The 17,748-nt window shown below is 33.8% G+C and overlaps 1 protein-coding gene across 1 annotated transcript; it reads left to right on the top strand.

Moving 5' to 3' along the window:
- Positions 1–1,405: 1,405 nt before the first annotated feature.
- LOC128986307 (toll-interacting protein B-like) lies at positions 1,406–14,996 on the top strand. The gene is made up of 6 exons (XM_054406603.1): positions 1,406–1,559; positions 3,301–3,465; positions 8,108–8,241; positions 11,114–11,315; positions 12,280–12,459; positions 14,014–14,996. Exons 1-6 carry the CDS (start codon positions 1,509–1,511, stop codon positions 14,122–14,124), a joined length of 843 nt encoding a protein of 280 aa, XP_054262578.1. The 5' UTR covers positions 1,406–1,508; the 3' UTR covers positions 14,125–14,996.
- The last annotated feature ends 2,752 nt before the right edge of the window (positions 14,997–17,748 follow it).

Here is a 17,748-nt window from a genome sequence, read left to right as displayed (position 1 = left end):
CAGGGGATAGCGTTGACATACTTTTCTGCGTAGTCTTCCCAGCTGCTGAGTTTATTACCGACCAAGCAGTCTTGCACTTATTGGTAGACCTCCCGATGAGTTCTTCGTTTTTTTCTCTTCCTTGCATCTCGGATAGCACGGTACTTGCCCTTTAGATTTTTGGATACAACCAGAATGTCCTCATTACCGTACATTTTATTCACTTCTTGATAAAACATCATTATTTTTTCAATTTTTCCAGCTCTGGGGTGTACCAGTTAACCTTATTTTTCAAATTGCGAGTTCTATTTTTAAACATCTTCATCTCCACCAAAGGAAAACATAAACATTAAGATTTGAGTCAGAACAGTCCCACAACAGGTTTAAACTATCTTGAGCAGATAATAGGGTCAAAACCAAGTCCCAACTGACAGTGCTAAGGTTCATAATAAGGTTATCAACCTTAACAGGCCTTCTGGAGAATTCACTGGATTCCGGGGAGTAGTTTGTTAAGTTAAGTTTGTTCCGTTATTTTTCTGCATTTTTTTTATTTCGGGGGTTTTTTGAAAAAGTGGGCTTTTCCGTTAAAATTACAGGATTTCAGAATTTTTTAATTGACCCATATATTGAAAAGTGGGTCTGATTTTTTGTAGTAGCATTTCGTTTGTAAGGGTGGTCAGTAATGTGTTAGCAGACGGTGAGTCGAGGCACGGCCACCTTTAACTACAGGCCGAGGCCTTCGAAGTGGCAACGTCACAAGTGGTGTTGTAAGAGCTGTTTTGTTTGGAAGCAGCTAATGGTATTTGTGTATTTACGAAAGATTGGTTACTGGACCATGACAATATTGAATCCGCTTTAAAATGTACAGATAGAGATTTTTAATTCATTTTGTTTCCGTTTTCAATTCTGTATGTTTTATTTTCAATATTATAATAAATTTATGTTCATAAATTTTAAATTTAATCAATAAAGTGCGAATTATTGAGCTGATGTCACCTGTCTGCCATGTTATCTTATAGGACGTCTGTCACTAAACAACTACACTTGCGACGTTGCCAATTCTACCAGGCCACGGCCTGTAGTTAAAGGTGGCCGTGTTCGAGGACGTCAGCGAATTGACGATCAGTTAGCACGCTCTTGCGGCACATCGTGGAACCTTCCCTTTTTAATCTGAGTCTATATTTATTCTATTTATTTATGCAAGAAAGTAACGAATAAAACCAACTGCCAACAATTTCTTTAATAAACCCTTTTAAAAGGATTGTACCTTTTTAATATTTGCTCGATGCCCTTTGAGTTTAAAGTACAAAATAAATTTGTTAACACAATCACTGGATCACAATATACCAAGAGCAGACGGTTGTCGGAAGAGAGAAAAAAAACACCATGTGATTATGAAACGAAACTAAGCGGAGAAGAGAAAGAGAAACGTCAGTTCTTCTAGTTGACAGTTGTCAATCGCAAACGTTAGTGTTGGTATTTTCATTTCGATATTTAGGCTTGTGCATTAAAACAACAAAATCGGGAGAATGGCAACAGCTTCATCACCCGAAAAAATTAACGCTGAAAGAAGAAAACGGGTAACGTATTAGGCTCTCAATAATTAATTTACCATGTTTTCTGTAGGATATTTTTTGAAGTCCTTCATACCTGCTGTAAGTTAGTGATGTTATGTTACATAATGTTCGTGTTGTTCAGTGGATTTGGCATTCCCAAGGGTTAGAAGCTAATCAAAGTTTTTTTAAGTCAAAATAAAAGGTCAACTTAAGAAACTAGGCCTGTATTTTTTCTTTTGTCGCAATTTATCCCTATTGTTGGGTAAGTTTAGTCTATAAGAAGAAGAAGGGGGTAATAAGGTAAACACTCCGAGGAACCTAAAGTTTGTGAAAAACCCCGTTCACACATTTCAAATTTTCTATAAAGAAGTAAACATTTGAATCCAATTGCTTCTATGGGATAGCCTATCTTGGGTTCTAAGTTCTATGGGATATCTCTTACTATGGGATATCTTGCATAAGCTATCCTGTTGCAATATCCGTGGGATGTCCTGGGGAGAAAGTGTGCTGTCTGGGGTTAGGCTAGGTACCGGTACTTAAACCTTGAAAATTATACTCAGGCCTAAGTTAATTACTATCAGTTGTGATATTTTAAAACAAAAAATAACTTAGGGTAACTTACTTTCCTGTTAAAGGGAACTTCTGTTTTAATATCTTCAAACACATTTAAATTACAAATTGACAACTGATGCCTGTTTAGGCAAAAATTATACGTGTGGGTTAACACGTTGACTGCTAAAACCTTTACACAGGCGCTCCTAAACTCCGCCCCGGCGCGCTACTGAATCAGCGGTCGCTATCGGCATTGAAATATCTCAGTAAGACTAATCAGAAAAGAGCACTGGTGATTGTTCTGCGTTACCCTGAAAGTGGATGTAGTTCACTGAAACACCCAAAGGTAGCAGCACTGCCTGGATCAATAACCAGAGTCTTAGCTCGAATGGAGAAAATCCCCGAAAACGGGACTAAAGCATTGCCAGACGGGATTTTACGGGAATGTTTAGTACCAACCTACACCAAAATAAAGATTGTATTCTAAGTTACAGCCTGGCAACAATCACATTGTCGCCGGCCGAGTGCTGGGTTCAGACAGACACAATTTTTGGCAGGCGAGCACACTATTGATATAGCAGTAGGCCGCGAGCAGTGCCAGTGCCGCGCTACTCCTATAGCAGTACGGTAGGCCACAGTCAACATGTTAAGAAATGAAACTGTTCTATACTAAACCTTATCTAACTAACCAAACTTTAAACATATCAAAATTCTGTTTAATAACAGAAAAAGCATGTGGGGAATATCAAACTGAATTTTGAAATGTTAAGCTACAGCAAGTTTGGTTAAGTAGTTACGTTAGGTTAGTTTAGAATGGTTTCATTTCAATATAATATTTTTTAAATCATTTGTTGATACTGAGCAATATTTATTTATCGTCGTTGTCAGCTGAAATTATAAAAAAAAATTACTTAAGTTAACAACATATCGAAAAAAATCATCGATGATAATGAATGTTCCCTTTAAAAGGAATGTACCAATTATAGTACTGAAGAAAAATTACAACTGGTATCTATGTACGACATTTAGGTACCATAGCTTGTGATCAAGGAAAATTCATGAACTTCTCCCAGTAAATGAAAGTCAGTAAAATACCTCAATTAAACTAATTAAATCTTTTAAAATCACTTTTTTATTTGGCAGAAATTTCAGGATTAAAGTAATATGATAAATCACACCCTCTTACAACTATTTTAATGTTGTGCAAACCCAGGTTTTTTTGGGTTCTCTACCACCTGATTTTCTTCGCATTTCCGCCACGTCTCAGCAGCAGCAAGAGGCCGCCGACCAGCAGACAGCTTTAGCCTTGCAGCAGCAATTTGCTGATGCGCCCCTTATGCAAAATCTGACTGGCAGATTAAACATCACCGTTGCTCAGGTAGGAAGCCATTAAGTTATCTGCACACTTTTGTAGCAGAAATTAATATGTGCAAATTTTCATTTAAACAAGAATCTGGAGATTTAAGCCTAACTTATATTTGGTACATTTAGGCCTAGTAGGATACAGTAAGACAAGACCTCGATATCTCAAAATTAAAATGGTAAGGGTTAAAATTTTAAATAGGCTAATTTCTCTAGTTTTTCTAGTAATGTAAGTGAAGTTCGAGTTCAATCAATGTGTGATACCGAAAATTCATGATGGCTGCTAAGGTGCTAAATAGTGAATGATATTTCATCAAATAATTTACACGTTAATTTTCTTAACTCATTATTTACAAGCTATACCTTTAAGTGAGCTTAAACCATTTCTATGCATGTAGAGCAAGATGATTAAACCCCCCCCCCCCCCCCCCCCCTCTTGACAAAAGGATTTTACCGTGAGCGTAAAAAATGTTGAGGATTTTGCCCATAAAAAAATCCATAAAAACTCCTAATACTGTATAAATTAACATTATTGTGGTGATTAATTTGCTTTGCACATAATCAAAATACAATTAACTTACAGTAGTAATTGCGCAATCATGATAAGTTGTCATTAACCTTGGTTCAGTACCAATAAAAACTGTAGCGTTTAAAATCATAGCTAACTCAAACTTTTACTCAAACAAAAAAACAAACACTGTACAGCAATGTACGCTGTATAGCAACAAGTCATGTAAAGAACAGAACAATAGAAAGTCTAGTAAGCTATACTGCTAGTCATAGGCTACTGCTGTGATCTATTTAGGACAGAATAATGTCAATAAAACATTAGACTCCGTAACTCATAAAATACCCCCGTTGCAGCAAACCTGCAGACTAAGCGAATTTCCTTTTACAGTACCCGGCTGGATTTCTACTAAAATATTCCCAAAAAATTTTCAGATTTATTTCATACTAGCAGAGTACCCGTCCTTCGTACGGGGTTGGCATATAAGTATAAATTGCTTATTGAAGTTATAGGAGAGGGCACGGTTTAAGAAATTTTTGTCTTTCAATTTATAAGGTAGCCTATAGTGTAGCACTCATCTACCATAGCCCTAATGTTCTACCACTGCACCTAAACCATGGGGAAAAGTTAAGTTCTCATTGTGTACCACAACTTTTTGTTGCTAGTTGGTTCAAATTAGCTGTGGTCATAAATACAAAAAACATGTTAGTGCTGCACCTTGTTGGTAAGCCTTATAACTTTTTAATGTTATGTAATATCATAGAACCAACTTGTGCAGTTGAAACGGCTGACAAAATTCTTTAATTTCTTTAAATATGAATACTCATAAGGTTAACATGAGAAACTCCAGAGCAAGAGCCACTGGGGCGGAGCCTGAAAGGATTTTTGAGGTAAGAATATGCCTATATGTTAATCTGGAATGTCAGCTATCATCATACCAAATTTCAATCTTGTCGGTTTAGTATTTTTCGCGTTTACTTGTCACAAACATCAATCCATCCATCCATCCATCTATACATCCATACATCCATCTATACATCCATACATTTTACAATTTTATTAACTATCTCTGTAACCGTTGGGCATATAACAACCGTTCAACATTCAAAGTTATTTCTTTTTTTAAGCTCTACAAAATGGTTTGAAGAGGAATTATAAAATTTTGTGTTTTAGGGTCAAAAATGGGAAATATCTATTTTTACCTCATAAAACCCCCCATAAACCCCCGTTTCCATAGTTAGATTATGCTGGTTTGCGAATAATTGTAGGTTTATACGTTTGTACCAAATTTAATCAAAATCGGATAAATTTTGCTGGAGTTATCACGCTAACGGGCACACACACACACATACATATATACATATATATATACCCCCACCGCAGTGAACCTGCAGACTTAGCGAATTTCCATATGCCTGATTGGATTTACACTCAAATGTCTCCTTTAAAATATCTCATTTATTCCCTATTTAAATAGAATTAGTTTAACGAGTACTTAGGTTTGCTGCAACCAGGAAGGGTAAAAAATGTTTTTTGTTGTAAAATCTTAATACTGTAGTTTAGTAAAAAATGAATGTATTTTCCTAATTTGATCAAAATATGTTCATAAGCAAGCAAACAGTTGACTTATTCTCCATAAGAATAATATGGGAATTTTAAATTTACAATTTTTTGGAATTTTCTCCATAACCATTAGGCGCATAATAACACTTCATTCTACTAAATTATTTGTTTTTTTTAAGCTCTACAAAATGTTTTGTTAGAAATTGTGAAATTTTGTGTTTTCAGGGTAATAAATTGGTAAACCCTATTTTACCCCATAAAATCCCTCATTACCACCGTTTCCATAGTCCGATGCTGGTTCTGTACTGTACAGTACAGTTCAAGCTATTGAGGCTTGTGAACGAGATGCTTTGAAATGATGGTAAAAATCAGATAGAATAGATCAAGTGGGCCTAACTAAATTTCTTGGTTTAATCATTGATGAAAATCTCTCATGGGATGATAACATCAATCACCTAGTAAACAAATTATCTTCTGGTATCTATGCTCTGAGACAGATGTCCAGAGTCTGTGATTTGGAAACTTTAAAAATTATTTATTATTCATTAGTTCAATCCCACATTTCATACGGAATCACAGTCTATGGTGGAACAACAAAATCAAATCTTGATAAAGTACTTAAACAGCAAAAAAGAGCAATTCGCACTATTATGAAATTACGGAAAACCATCTCAGTGAAGAATCTTTTTTGTAAATTGGACATTTTAACTGTGTATAATTTATATATTCTTGAAACCATAATCTTTTTGAAACAAAGGGAACTAACAACACCCTCCAATCCCGGGCATAACTATAATACTAGGTTAAAAATTAGATTGCCTCAGCATAAATTAGAATATTATACAAAGAAAACCACCTATGCAGGATTGAAATTTTTACAATATTTACCAATAAACATCCGGCAGGAGACAAATTTCAAAAAATTCAAAAAACTTTTAAAAGATTTCTTAGTAAAAAATCCTTTTTATTCATTACAAGAATTTGTAGATAAAACAAAATATTTCATTTGAATTTCCATTTATTTTTCATAATGGACATTTGCGTAGATCTATGTTTTAATGTGTATGATTTGTATATAGATTTTGACTCTATTCAGATACATGTATGTTTCATATATGTTATATATTGAATAAAGACTATTTGAATCTTGAATCTTGAATCTTGAATAATAAAAGTTAAGTATTACAGATATCGTCAAATTCAACTTATCAAGGTTAAAATTAAAACATTCAACTTATAAGGGTATTTATAACTAACGGCGACTGGGACTGTGGCGTTGTCCTGTAATCCTGTTACTTGGAGGTCACGAATTGTGGATATTTTTGGGCATGATCTGTGGATGCGATACTCAATGGTGTGGATTTAAAGTCTACACTAGTGAGTATTATTATCGTCCGCAGTATTATCCTGATAATTAGACCAATTCGTAAATTACAAGGCAAAAATGTGGTTTGTTTTCCACTACAACCTAGATCCCTAGATCCCTTATTTGCTATTGGCTGTATGGGCTAAATAATAGTCCTGGCTAAGGAACATGTCAGCCTTAGTCAGTAACAAGACTACAAGATCGTGCCACTCATCCTATACTCATCACCATTCATACTTGGCTTAAAATACCTACCTTTAGTGGTCGCCATTTAAGTTAAAAGTATAAAAAGATTTTGTTAATTCCATAACCTCAATTCTCATTCTCACTTCCAGTCAAGTCCATTAAAACTTGGATAAAGATTCTTACTCACAAGGATGTATTACACAGCTTTTTACATTCATTTTCAGGATTTAGGTAGGTTAAGTAAAATTTCATTTAGTAAAATCTTTTTCAAAGTCAAAGTCATCTTTATTGTCACATAAATGCTCTGGCACAGCCAGACAAAACAGGTGACATTGTCAAACTATACTAAAATAAACTAGCTTATTGGTAAAAATAAATACATAGTAACAAAACAAACAATTCACAATGATTTGTCTTCGAGAAACTGATCTATACTAATTCTTTTCCAACAAAAATTCAACAATTTTTTCTTTAAAAGATACTAATCCTATTATTGATTTGTAGTACCCAGGCAAATTGTTAAAAAATATTTTACCCCTATAGGAAGGTGTCCTTTCCACAAGATTTAATCTGTGTATAGGATATTGAAAATCTGTATGAAATCTAGTGTTATAATTGTGCCGATTATTTTCACTGTGGAGTTTTTCAAAATTTGATTTCACATACAATAAACATTTAAGAGAATATACAAATTACGGACGGTTAGAATCTTTAGTTCTTTAAGAAGTTGTTTGCAAGAATGTTTTACGGGTTTAAAAGTCATAATTCTAAGTATTCTTTTTTGAAGTTTAAAAAGTTGATACGAATCAGAGGTGACGCCCCAAAGCTCTATTCCATACTGTAAAATTGATGAAAATAAATAGTTTCTTATCGTGCGTTAATTTGTAGGCTATAACTGCACAAACTATAGACTATCTAATATATGTGATTGGTTAAGCTATTTGTGGTTTTGTTCCAAGCAGTTAATGTGATAAAATCTTCTTGAACATCTGTCTACTAATTTAGGTTTTGAGAAATGTGTTTGTTTTGTCATAGGCAAAGCTGGTGAAGAACTATGGTATGACTCGCATGGACCCTTATGTGAGGTTGCGAGTGGGTCATTGCGTCTACGAAACTCATACTGATCCCAACGGTGGAAAGAATCCTTCCTGGAACAAAGTTGTACAATGGTTAGCTCACCAAATCTTATTCATTATCATATTCAAGGCGTCCATGCACAATAGTTGAGTAAATTGAATGAATCGTTCAGGAATTTTGCATCAGCATAAATATAAGTTAAGGGAATCCTAAAAGATCATGCGTTTTGTTTCTTTTTAAGTAGGTAGGCCCTACAGTAATAAAATATGTTACAATGACTAAATACACAATCACAGTTGTTAACTGATATTAAAAAGAAATGTTTGTGTAGGACAGAAAAAGTTAAAAATCCTAAAAGAGTAAAGCAACTTAATTGGGGGTGAGTGGTGGCTAAACAATAATAAGCTTTTTGTTTAGCCGTAAAAAGATACAATTATCAAAATATTAACCATTTAAAAACACTGCAATTTCACTGAGTTTGCACTGAGTTTCAATTTCCATTTCAAATTTAATGGTGTTATGAAAACTGTTGATTTATTGTTGATAAATTTTGCTTTTGTTTTGGATCCTTTAAATGTAAATAAATCATCAATTGTAAAACTATAGCCTAGTATTGAATATTTTAGTGGTCAGAATAATCTATCTATAGTCAACAATTCTTTATCGTACATAACATGGAACAGAATGGTGTCGATACAACATGCCTAGTAAGCCTATTTTTGCTTAATTTGATTTTTATCTTAATAGATAAAAAAAAATCATCTGAAGAACTAATTAATTAGAATTAAAAGAATGTTATTAGTTGATAATGAAACAGGAGGGTTTCCAGCCAACCTGGAAACTGGGAATTGTATTTGAATTTTGTAAAGAACAGGGATAAGTTATTTGAATAATAGCTTTAAAATCCGCCCAAAATCATGTTTCTTGTTTTGCCAAATTGAAAATTGTGATATTAGAAACTTATATCACAAATGACAGTCGTAATGCAATTCTGGCATTCCTCGAGATAGCTGGGTAGCTCAGTGGTTATAGAGTTTGCCTTGGAATCAAAAGGTCCCTGGTTTGATCTTAAAAAAGTGTGTAGCTTTTTGATGGTTCAAAATTGAACCCAGCTGTCCTTGGGTTTTCATTAAATGGTCCTGACTAATGAAACAGCTGGTCTTAGTCAGTTACAATCAACAAAGCCACACAAGGCATCACACTCTATTCTAATTCTATACACTCATCCTTTATTCATATTTGGGTTAAAATACGTGCGTAGGTGGTGTCCCTATCTCAAAATGATGATCCGAAGTAATATGAATATGACTGGGACGGGTGGCGTCGTCCTGTAATCCAGCTACTAGGAGGTCACGAATTGTGGATATTTATAGGCATGCACTGTGGATGCGATACTCCCTGGTGTGAATTAACGTCTGCACTAGTGAGTACTACAACTATCCGCAGTGCTATCTTGATAATTAGACCAATTCGTATATACCAAGGAAAAATTGTGGTTCGGATTCCACTATAAACTGTTGGTCCTTTAGTTGCCATTAGCTGTATGGGCTATTAATTAACAGCTGTGTCTAAGGAATATGTCGGCCTTAGTCACTAACAAGACTACAAGATCGCGCCACTCATCCTACACTCATCTCCATTCATACTTGGCTTAAAATACCTACTTTGTATGGTCGCCATTTCATTAAAAAGTATTAAAGTAATGATATCCAGGCATTGGTGCGATCACAAAAAATAGCTCGATTTTTGCAGCTAGTGTTGATAGAGTTAATGTCATCGCCTATAAACAATCGAAAGACATTATCACGTGTTTTGCTGTGATCGCGAGAAATTACTGATGATTTTTTTGTGATGGCAAGTAATGATCCACTAACACAAAACTGGGTGGTTGTAATGATGACTTGTTATGGTTGCCATTTAAAAGAAAAAGTATTAAAGTATGCACGGAAAATCATCCCAAGTTTTGTGGCGATTTAAAGATATGATCATGGATGTCCGACATCGGAATAAATCATCACGGATGTTACCTCAGCTGCAGGAAATTATCACAGTTGTTGCCTCGATAATGAGATTTAAAAATCTTACTGCAATCGAAAGATATAATCTTCATCGTGGCTGCAATTATGAGAAAATGTGATGAAGGGTTTTTAATACAATCAAATATATTTGTTTCCATTTGGTACAATATGATAAGTCAACAACAAAAGAACAAAAGAAGATGGTAGATATAAAATTTAACTTAAATTGTATAACATAAAATCGTTGTAACACATCGCCTTCGGCTCGTTGGAGACTCCTTGGGGTGGCGGTGCCTTATTAGATTATTCACTACAACCTTGGCAAATTTCAGGTCTAGCACGTTTCTAAAATGTTCAGATCAGCATACCAAAGTAAGCTAACTTTCAAGTTCATTCCCTGTTAGAATAACATCGGTTAGATGTCATTACATTTTGGATTTTTTAGTGTGCTGCCAACTACTTTGTTTTAAGTTAAAGTGCCTGCCACAAACCGCCGTAGAAATATAGTATATTAAGAAAACTTTGTTCTAAAAAAAAAGAAAGAAAAAATGAAAACTATTAACTATTTGTTTGTTAGCCTTATGCATCAATTGGACCTCACGGACAAGTTTTTTAAACTTGGTGAGGCCTAGCTGTTGTAATTTCCATAAATATATTTTAATTTGAAGTTATGGGTGTGGGTGAAAATTTTAAAATGCTACTTTAGGAATTTTCCCGAGGGTTTTGGCCCAAGACCAAGAAACGTGGCAAATTTCAAGTCCGTAGCACATCTAGAAGTGGTCTAGATAGCACTTTTAGCATTTCTTAAGTATCTATAACATTTTAAGTAGTTAACACGACATAACATAAATGTGGGGTTTCTATATATCTGTGAGGGGGTTTACAATAAATGATTACTTTAAGACTTAATGATTTTGAGTGTTGAACATCAACCTTCCCATTTCAGTCTGTTGCCGCAGGGTGTGAACAGTCTTTACTTGGAGATTTACGATGAGTGTTCGTTCACAATGGATGAGCTTATCGCATGGGCGCAGATCCCTATTCCAAAGGTGGTGTTTTCCGGGGAGACTCACGAGGAATGGTATCCACTCAACGGCAAGCAAGGAGACGGCCAAGAGGGGATGATCAACCTAGTACTCAGCTATGCTGTGAGTACAACCAGTCAAATCAAATCTTCCATTGTTACAAAATTTATAAAAATTTCTCACGGAAACTGGTGTTTGTTAATTTACAGTGGAAGTTGTGAATAGTAGTGAAGGGTATTTTAATTTTTCTCTATGATGTTCAGTAAATAAATTGAAAGGCCAAGGTAAAGTGAAGGTAAATTGATGTTGGGTTTTGAAAGGCCTACTATTTTTAAGGTCAGTTACAGTAATTTAAAAAAGGACATTTTTTAGATTATATAAGAAATCATTTTCTCTCTCATCACACACTTTATATACAAGGTTGATTAGTTTCATATAGATGAAATATACTGTGCTTGTGCTAGCTTGTAATTATAAGTTTTATTACATAATTAATATGTTTATTTTAGGGATGATTTTGCATTACAAATAAGTAAATTTGACTCTAAAGTACAGATTCATGGCATCAACACATAAAGACAAGTGACTGGTGATTTGATTCAAAACTAGTCTTCTAGGAAAATCAGTACAGTAATGACAATCTAAATTAGAGAACAGAATGAACTCTTCTGCAGTCTGCGCAAGATGGTAGCTCAAGCCAACTTTGGCTGAGTTTGTGTACTTATCTTGTTATGTCTTAGTATGGATGGGATGAGATTTTCAATCCTGAATCGCTGTAAAAACTTCTTTTTTTACTAACCGTGATGGAACATGTCACATATACTTTTAAATAACAACAACACATTGGCTTGAAAAGTAATGTATTACACTACATATTCACTCTTGTTGTATTTAAAATACGGTATGAAATATTAATTGTGGAACTTTTGTGTGTGAAATGCTACTTAATTAATTACTTTTATACTGTTTGTTTGATAGAATATAACTTATTTAAGTACAACCAGCTTCTAGATATAATTCAATTTATAAGCAGGGATATATTTTGTAGATAATAAATCTTCAGTGCTGTAAGGTGATTTTGTTATAGAAAGTGCCGATGAACCCTTACGGCATGTACACTGCTGGAGGTGTAGCTCCTATCATGATGGTGCCGTCGACGGCCTCCCCAGTCTATGGACTGAGGCCGTACGCTCCTGTACCAGTGTACACCCAGCACCCTCCTCCAGTCGCCCCTCCTGTCGAGTTGAAAGAGGCAGACTTAAAACAGGTGAGACACTACAACAATGTTTAAAAGTTAGATGCTAGAACTGCAGTAAGTTTAAATTATTGTAATGTAGTAGTACTGTATTTTTTTTTTAGATTTAGTACATTTTGTTTTTCCCCTCTCACAACTAATTTGTAATGTCTATGTTCTCATCAACGTCTTCATAATGTTTAGTCCCTTTAGCGAACTACGCTATAGGAAGCCATTACCTTGGTTGTCATGGTAAAACCTGAGGGTGAGACGACTTAAATGATTTTTTTTTAGGTCTTTAGAAGCTAAAATTACTATTTGTTATAGGCGATTCAAATGAACCTTGTGAATTCCATCAGATAGTGTTTTTGGCTTCTAAGAACATCAAAGAGTGGTTAAAGTAGTCTCCCACCTAGGTCTTTCTTTGACGACTACAATAATAGCTTTCTTAGATAGGAAATTTGCTAAAACTGACATAAATCTGTAACTGACATGTCCTGAAGCTACTGTACTACACTTGGACCAGTGCCTTAGTGTGGTAGACAGTCCGGCCGGGAGTGAACACTGTGAATTTGCAAGGTATGGGGAGTTGGTCTGACTGTGACAGAGCTTGGTGTCAGGTGTCCCATGGGTGAATACTGAGAGAGTTTCATTTGGAATCTGTAATTTTGTTACTTTTGTGTATCCTTATAGTGTGTTTGTCAATCAAAAGCTTATTTGATAAGCAGTTAGATTTTTTGCTTCCATTATAAATTCATTATCACATACAGGGTGAGTTTTAAATGAGTTCCCCCCCTACTTTTTTCTACATTTCTTAAGATATCAACTCCGGACCACGTCAGATCATTGTAGAGTAGTAAGTACTTCATCTTGACTGCGTATAAATTTTTGGCCGCCATCTTGGATCCGCCATATTGGATACAAAGTTTTTTTTTCAAATGTAAAGGTAGGGTTGTGACCCATCTTTTTAAACTACTTTTTTATGCTGAATACGATGCTGCAATTCGTTTTTAAAAATCTTGATCCATTCTAAAGTTATGAGAACTTTTTATAACATTATTTTTAGCCCATTTTAACATTGTGCATTTAGAAACTAAGAACATAATCGCAAAATAGTGCTAGATAAAGATTTATGTATATTATGTGGTGAATACTTATCTTTATCTAGCACTATTTTGCGATTATGTTCTTAGTTTCTAAATGCACAATGTTAAAATAGGGCTAAAAATAATGTTATAAAAAGTTCTCATAACTTTAGAATGGATCAAGATTTTTAAAAACGAATTGCAGCATCGTATTCAGCATAAAAAAGTAGTTTAAAAAGATGGGTCACAACCCTACCTTTACATTTGAAAAAAAAACTTTGTATCCAATATGGCGGATCCAAGATGGCGGCCAAAAATTTATACCTAGTCAAAATGAAGTACTTACTACTCTACAATGATCTGACGTGGTCCGGAGTTGATATCTTAAGAAATGTAGAAAAAAGTAGGGGGGGAACTCATTTAAAACTCACCCTGTATATTAAACATATCAAAGAGTTGGGATCACAACTTATCTATGTAACATAATGGTAACATTTTGTAGGTGGAAGAAATGTTCCCCAACATGGACAAAGAGGTTGTAAAGTCTGTATTTGAGGCCAATGGAGGCAACAAAGACGCAACAGTCAACTCACTACTGCAGATGTGTGAGTAACCAGCGGCTGATTCCTACCCAAACTGTTTCCATTTTTATACACTGTCCTTAGCCTAAAACAGCTGGAAGTATTTGTTACAGTTTCACTACTTTTAGATTTTCTATTACTTAGATAAACTAGCTTTAATCACAAGGAAGGCCAAGAGGAAGCACTTAGCTGTAAACAAAAACATAATACAGCATAGGAAATCCTCACTAACATAACACCCAGTAGAACACATTAAGTCGGTTGTTGTTTTCTTTCACATTTTCATAATACCTACTATTAAGGTTTCAACTTCTGGAAAAATTTCAAAAGTTCTTTTATTAAAGACACTATAACTTTCCTTTAAATTAGCCTTTTACTCAACGCCTAGTAATTTTTGATCTTCTGTGATAAACAACATTTATTATTGTAATTTAAATTTGTTGTACATTAAACTTTAGATACCTAATCTGTTGTTAGAATATGTAAACAATCTGAACAATCTAAAGAAAGGTATCATGTAAAATTTAAAATTTATAAAGTGAGGCTTCCATGCTACGGAATGGTCTATAAAGTTTTGTTGGGAAACAACATTAAAAATACAAGTTAATTGTCTTCAAGACAGGCATCTTACTTAAATAATATTATATGTACCTATTATTATATCACATCAGCTTTGAGTTGATAGAAAAAAATCAACACCCAGACATTTAAAAATGTTTAATAAAACTTGCAATAATAAGAAGAATATTTTACAGAACGTGTTTAAATCATTTCAACAACCTCTAAATAGAGCTGCAACTGGTTGAACTAAATATCAGCAATTAGGCCAGTGGTTCCCAACAGGTGGTCGGCACGAGACTTGGATGTGACAAATAAGTGATAGTTAATTAATTATTGAATGGAATTAAATTGAAAATAAAGAAAAATAAGTTTATATCACAAATAAAACACAATAAACATATTGATTAGTTCAATTACATTTTTTTGAATTCTAAGTCACATTGAAATCATTGTTACAAAACAAAAAATATAATCTTGATTTATATTGAAACTTTTTAAAAAGTGTGTGAGAAATTTTTAGTGTTAGACCTATATTTTAAATTTGAATTTAATTATAAAATAATGTTGATCAAATGTTGTAAAAATTAACATTATGTTTGTATTAATGTATTCTATTTATTACCTGTTAATACCCTAACAAATTGTGATGGGATCTAGATAATGGTGGTCCATGATACTGGTACTGCTACTGTCATATTAAGTGGTCTGTCGACCTCAGTGAGTTGGGAACCACTGAATCATGCTGTCATTGTATGATTACTGATATATTATATATATATATATATATATATATATATATATAATAACTTGTGTGAAAAATCAAGTGTAGGCCTTTGGAACAGCATGTCAACTGAAAACTTATAGGTTCAATTGATTGGAAATGTTGAGGTGTTACCATTTTTTTAATTCTTTACATGCTAAAACACAAAATTTGGACAAACACTTTACTGTGTACAGCAGCAAAAACAGCCGTAGCTCTTTTACTCCCCAAAGAGTAAAAAGCCTTTTTAGTCCCTAGGGAGTAAAAGTCAGCTGCTGTAAACTTTGATTGTAGTAAACAACCGCATGTATCAAAATTATTTATCCATTAGAGTCTAATTTAATCGGTTGTAGCTTATGGTTGTATTCTTGTCAATGGTTCAACATATTGATGGTATAATGTGCAGGAACACAATAGAACACAATGATCGAATCACTTACCAAACAGCTGCTTGTTTGCAATAGCAAAACTGAAAACAAGTTGGGAGTTGTTTTGAGAGGTTATCTTTACATGAATAGTATTTTCGTTTTTAAACTTAGTTTGATTAATGTTGCATTAAGATGAAAAATTTAGTTCATCACATGGGCAAAAAGTGTCTTTTCAGCCCTTGCTCATTTTCCGACCTCGGTTTCGCCTCGATCGTAAAACTTAAGCTCAGGTCGAAAAGAGTCACTTTTCGCCCTAGTGATGAAATATACTATATTAGTCATTGCATTTTGAAGATACAAGGTCTTATACTCATTGAAAGCAAACTCATGGGTTTAAATTTTAGCTACATACAGGAAATATTCCTTACTTGGCTTACAAGGAGAAACTATTTCCTTCGCTTATACAGTGAAATATTGTGTCATAATAGTGTTTTATTTTATATTAGTTTCTTTTATTTATAATATATAAATGTGTCATTGATTTGTTAAGTCTTAGGATAAAATGTTAACACAGTCATCTCTTGCTAACTTGAAATATGTAACTGTCTCTTAGAATTACTTGTACTTCGATCTACGCTTAGTTTGAGCTAAAGAGACCTAGGCCTACTTGATAAAATTTGCTTCACAGAAGTATGTAGGAGTAAATAAAATTAAAATATTAATCACAGAGATAAAGAATGGTATTCTTTATTCCTTACAACCACTACTAAACTAAATTTTTAACAATGTTTTTTTGACCTAGGTCAAAAATTAAGATAAATTCATCAGATAATTTTTAATTCTTCGATTTCCCTCCTAGAGAATTGAGAATAATCAGAGAGATCAAAGATCTTGAGTTATTGAAGTTTGAGCTAGCGAGGAATGGCTGTTTTAAAATTTTATCTAATGAATTTTCTTTTCAATAATAATACGGTTTTATTATATGTACATACTATTGTTCCATTATTATTATTACATTGCTTCCACACCTTTGTTACTATTTCTGCTGTGAATGTTGTTTTCACATTTTGGTTGTTCAGAGTATATTCACTTTTCCTTCATTATCATTAACTAATAGATTATGCACAGTTGATACACTTAATGTTTTTCTATGCTTTCGATACTATTATTACATAATTATTATTTATTGCCTAGTCAATCATTGTTATTTATTGATTTTCAGTTTTTGAATTTTAAAGAGTTAAGTGCCAAATTATACACACTCCAAATATATTTTAGTAAATGGATAACTGTGTAAAATTTGTAATAAACTATATTATGTATAAACTGTTGTTTAAAATTTCCCCTAGGTTTCATGTTGCTGTTTTGCTAGGTCTCAATGAACTTTTTGAGTTATTTTTGTGTCCATACTCTTGGAGACCATGCATTTTTTTTTTATATACTTCTGTCCAAACTGTTTTTCTTCTATACCAATGTCAGCTTAATTGCTACATGGCTTGTTCTTGATGTTGTTTCATCTTGACAAAGGTTCAAACAGTAGTACTTTATCTGAACTACCTCACACCAGGGCTATGTACGGAGAACACTAAGACCAAAGGGGCACTGACTCATGATACTCTCTACTTCATGTTGTACAAATAGTAGTAAAGGGGAAATGTAAACGTTTGCGAGACAAAAAGACCTCAGCATACATTTTATACTGAAGAGGCTATGTGTTATTATTTATTATCATTATCAATTGAGATGGGGAGGCCACCTAGGTGTTAACCCAAATATGAGTTAAGGATGACTGTAGGACGAAGTGAGATGGTATATGTAGCTTTGTCTTATTTAAAGCCCAATGATCAGGGACAGCTGGCTCTAGGATTGAACCATCAAAAAGCCATTCACTTTTCTCAGGATCAATCTGGCATACTTTTGATTGTTAGGTGAGCACTATAACCACTCGGCTACCCAGCCGACTATTT

This window comes from Macrosteles quadrilineatus, unplaced genomic scaffold, assembly GCF_028750875.1.
Source record: "Macrosteles quadrilineatus isolate MER2022 unplaced genomic scaffold, UCM_ALF_1.0 Scaffold_2__2_contigs__length_208266976, whole genome shotgun sequence".
In the NCBI taxonomy this organism is placed as follows: domain Eukaryota; kingdom Metazoa; phylum Arthropoda; class Insecta; order Hemiptera; family Cicadellidae; genus Macrosteles; species Macrosteles quadrilineatus.
This window is presented reverse-complemented; position numbering and strand designations above follow the sequence as displayed.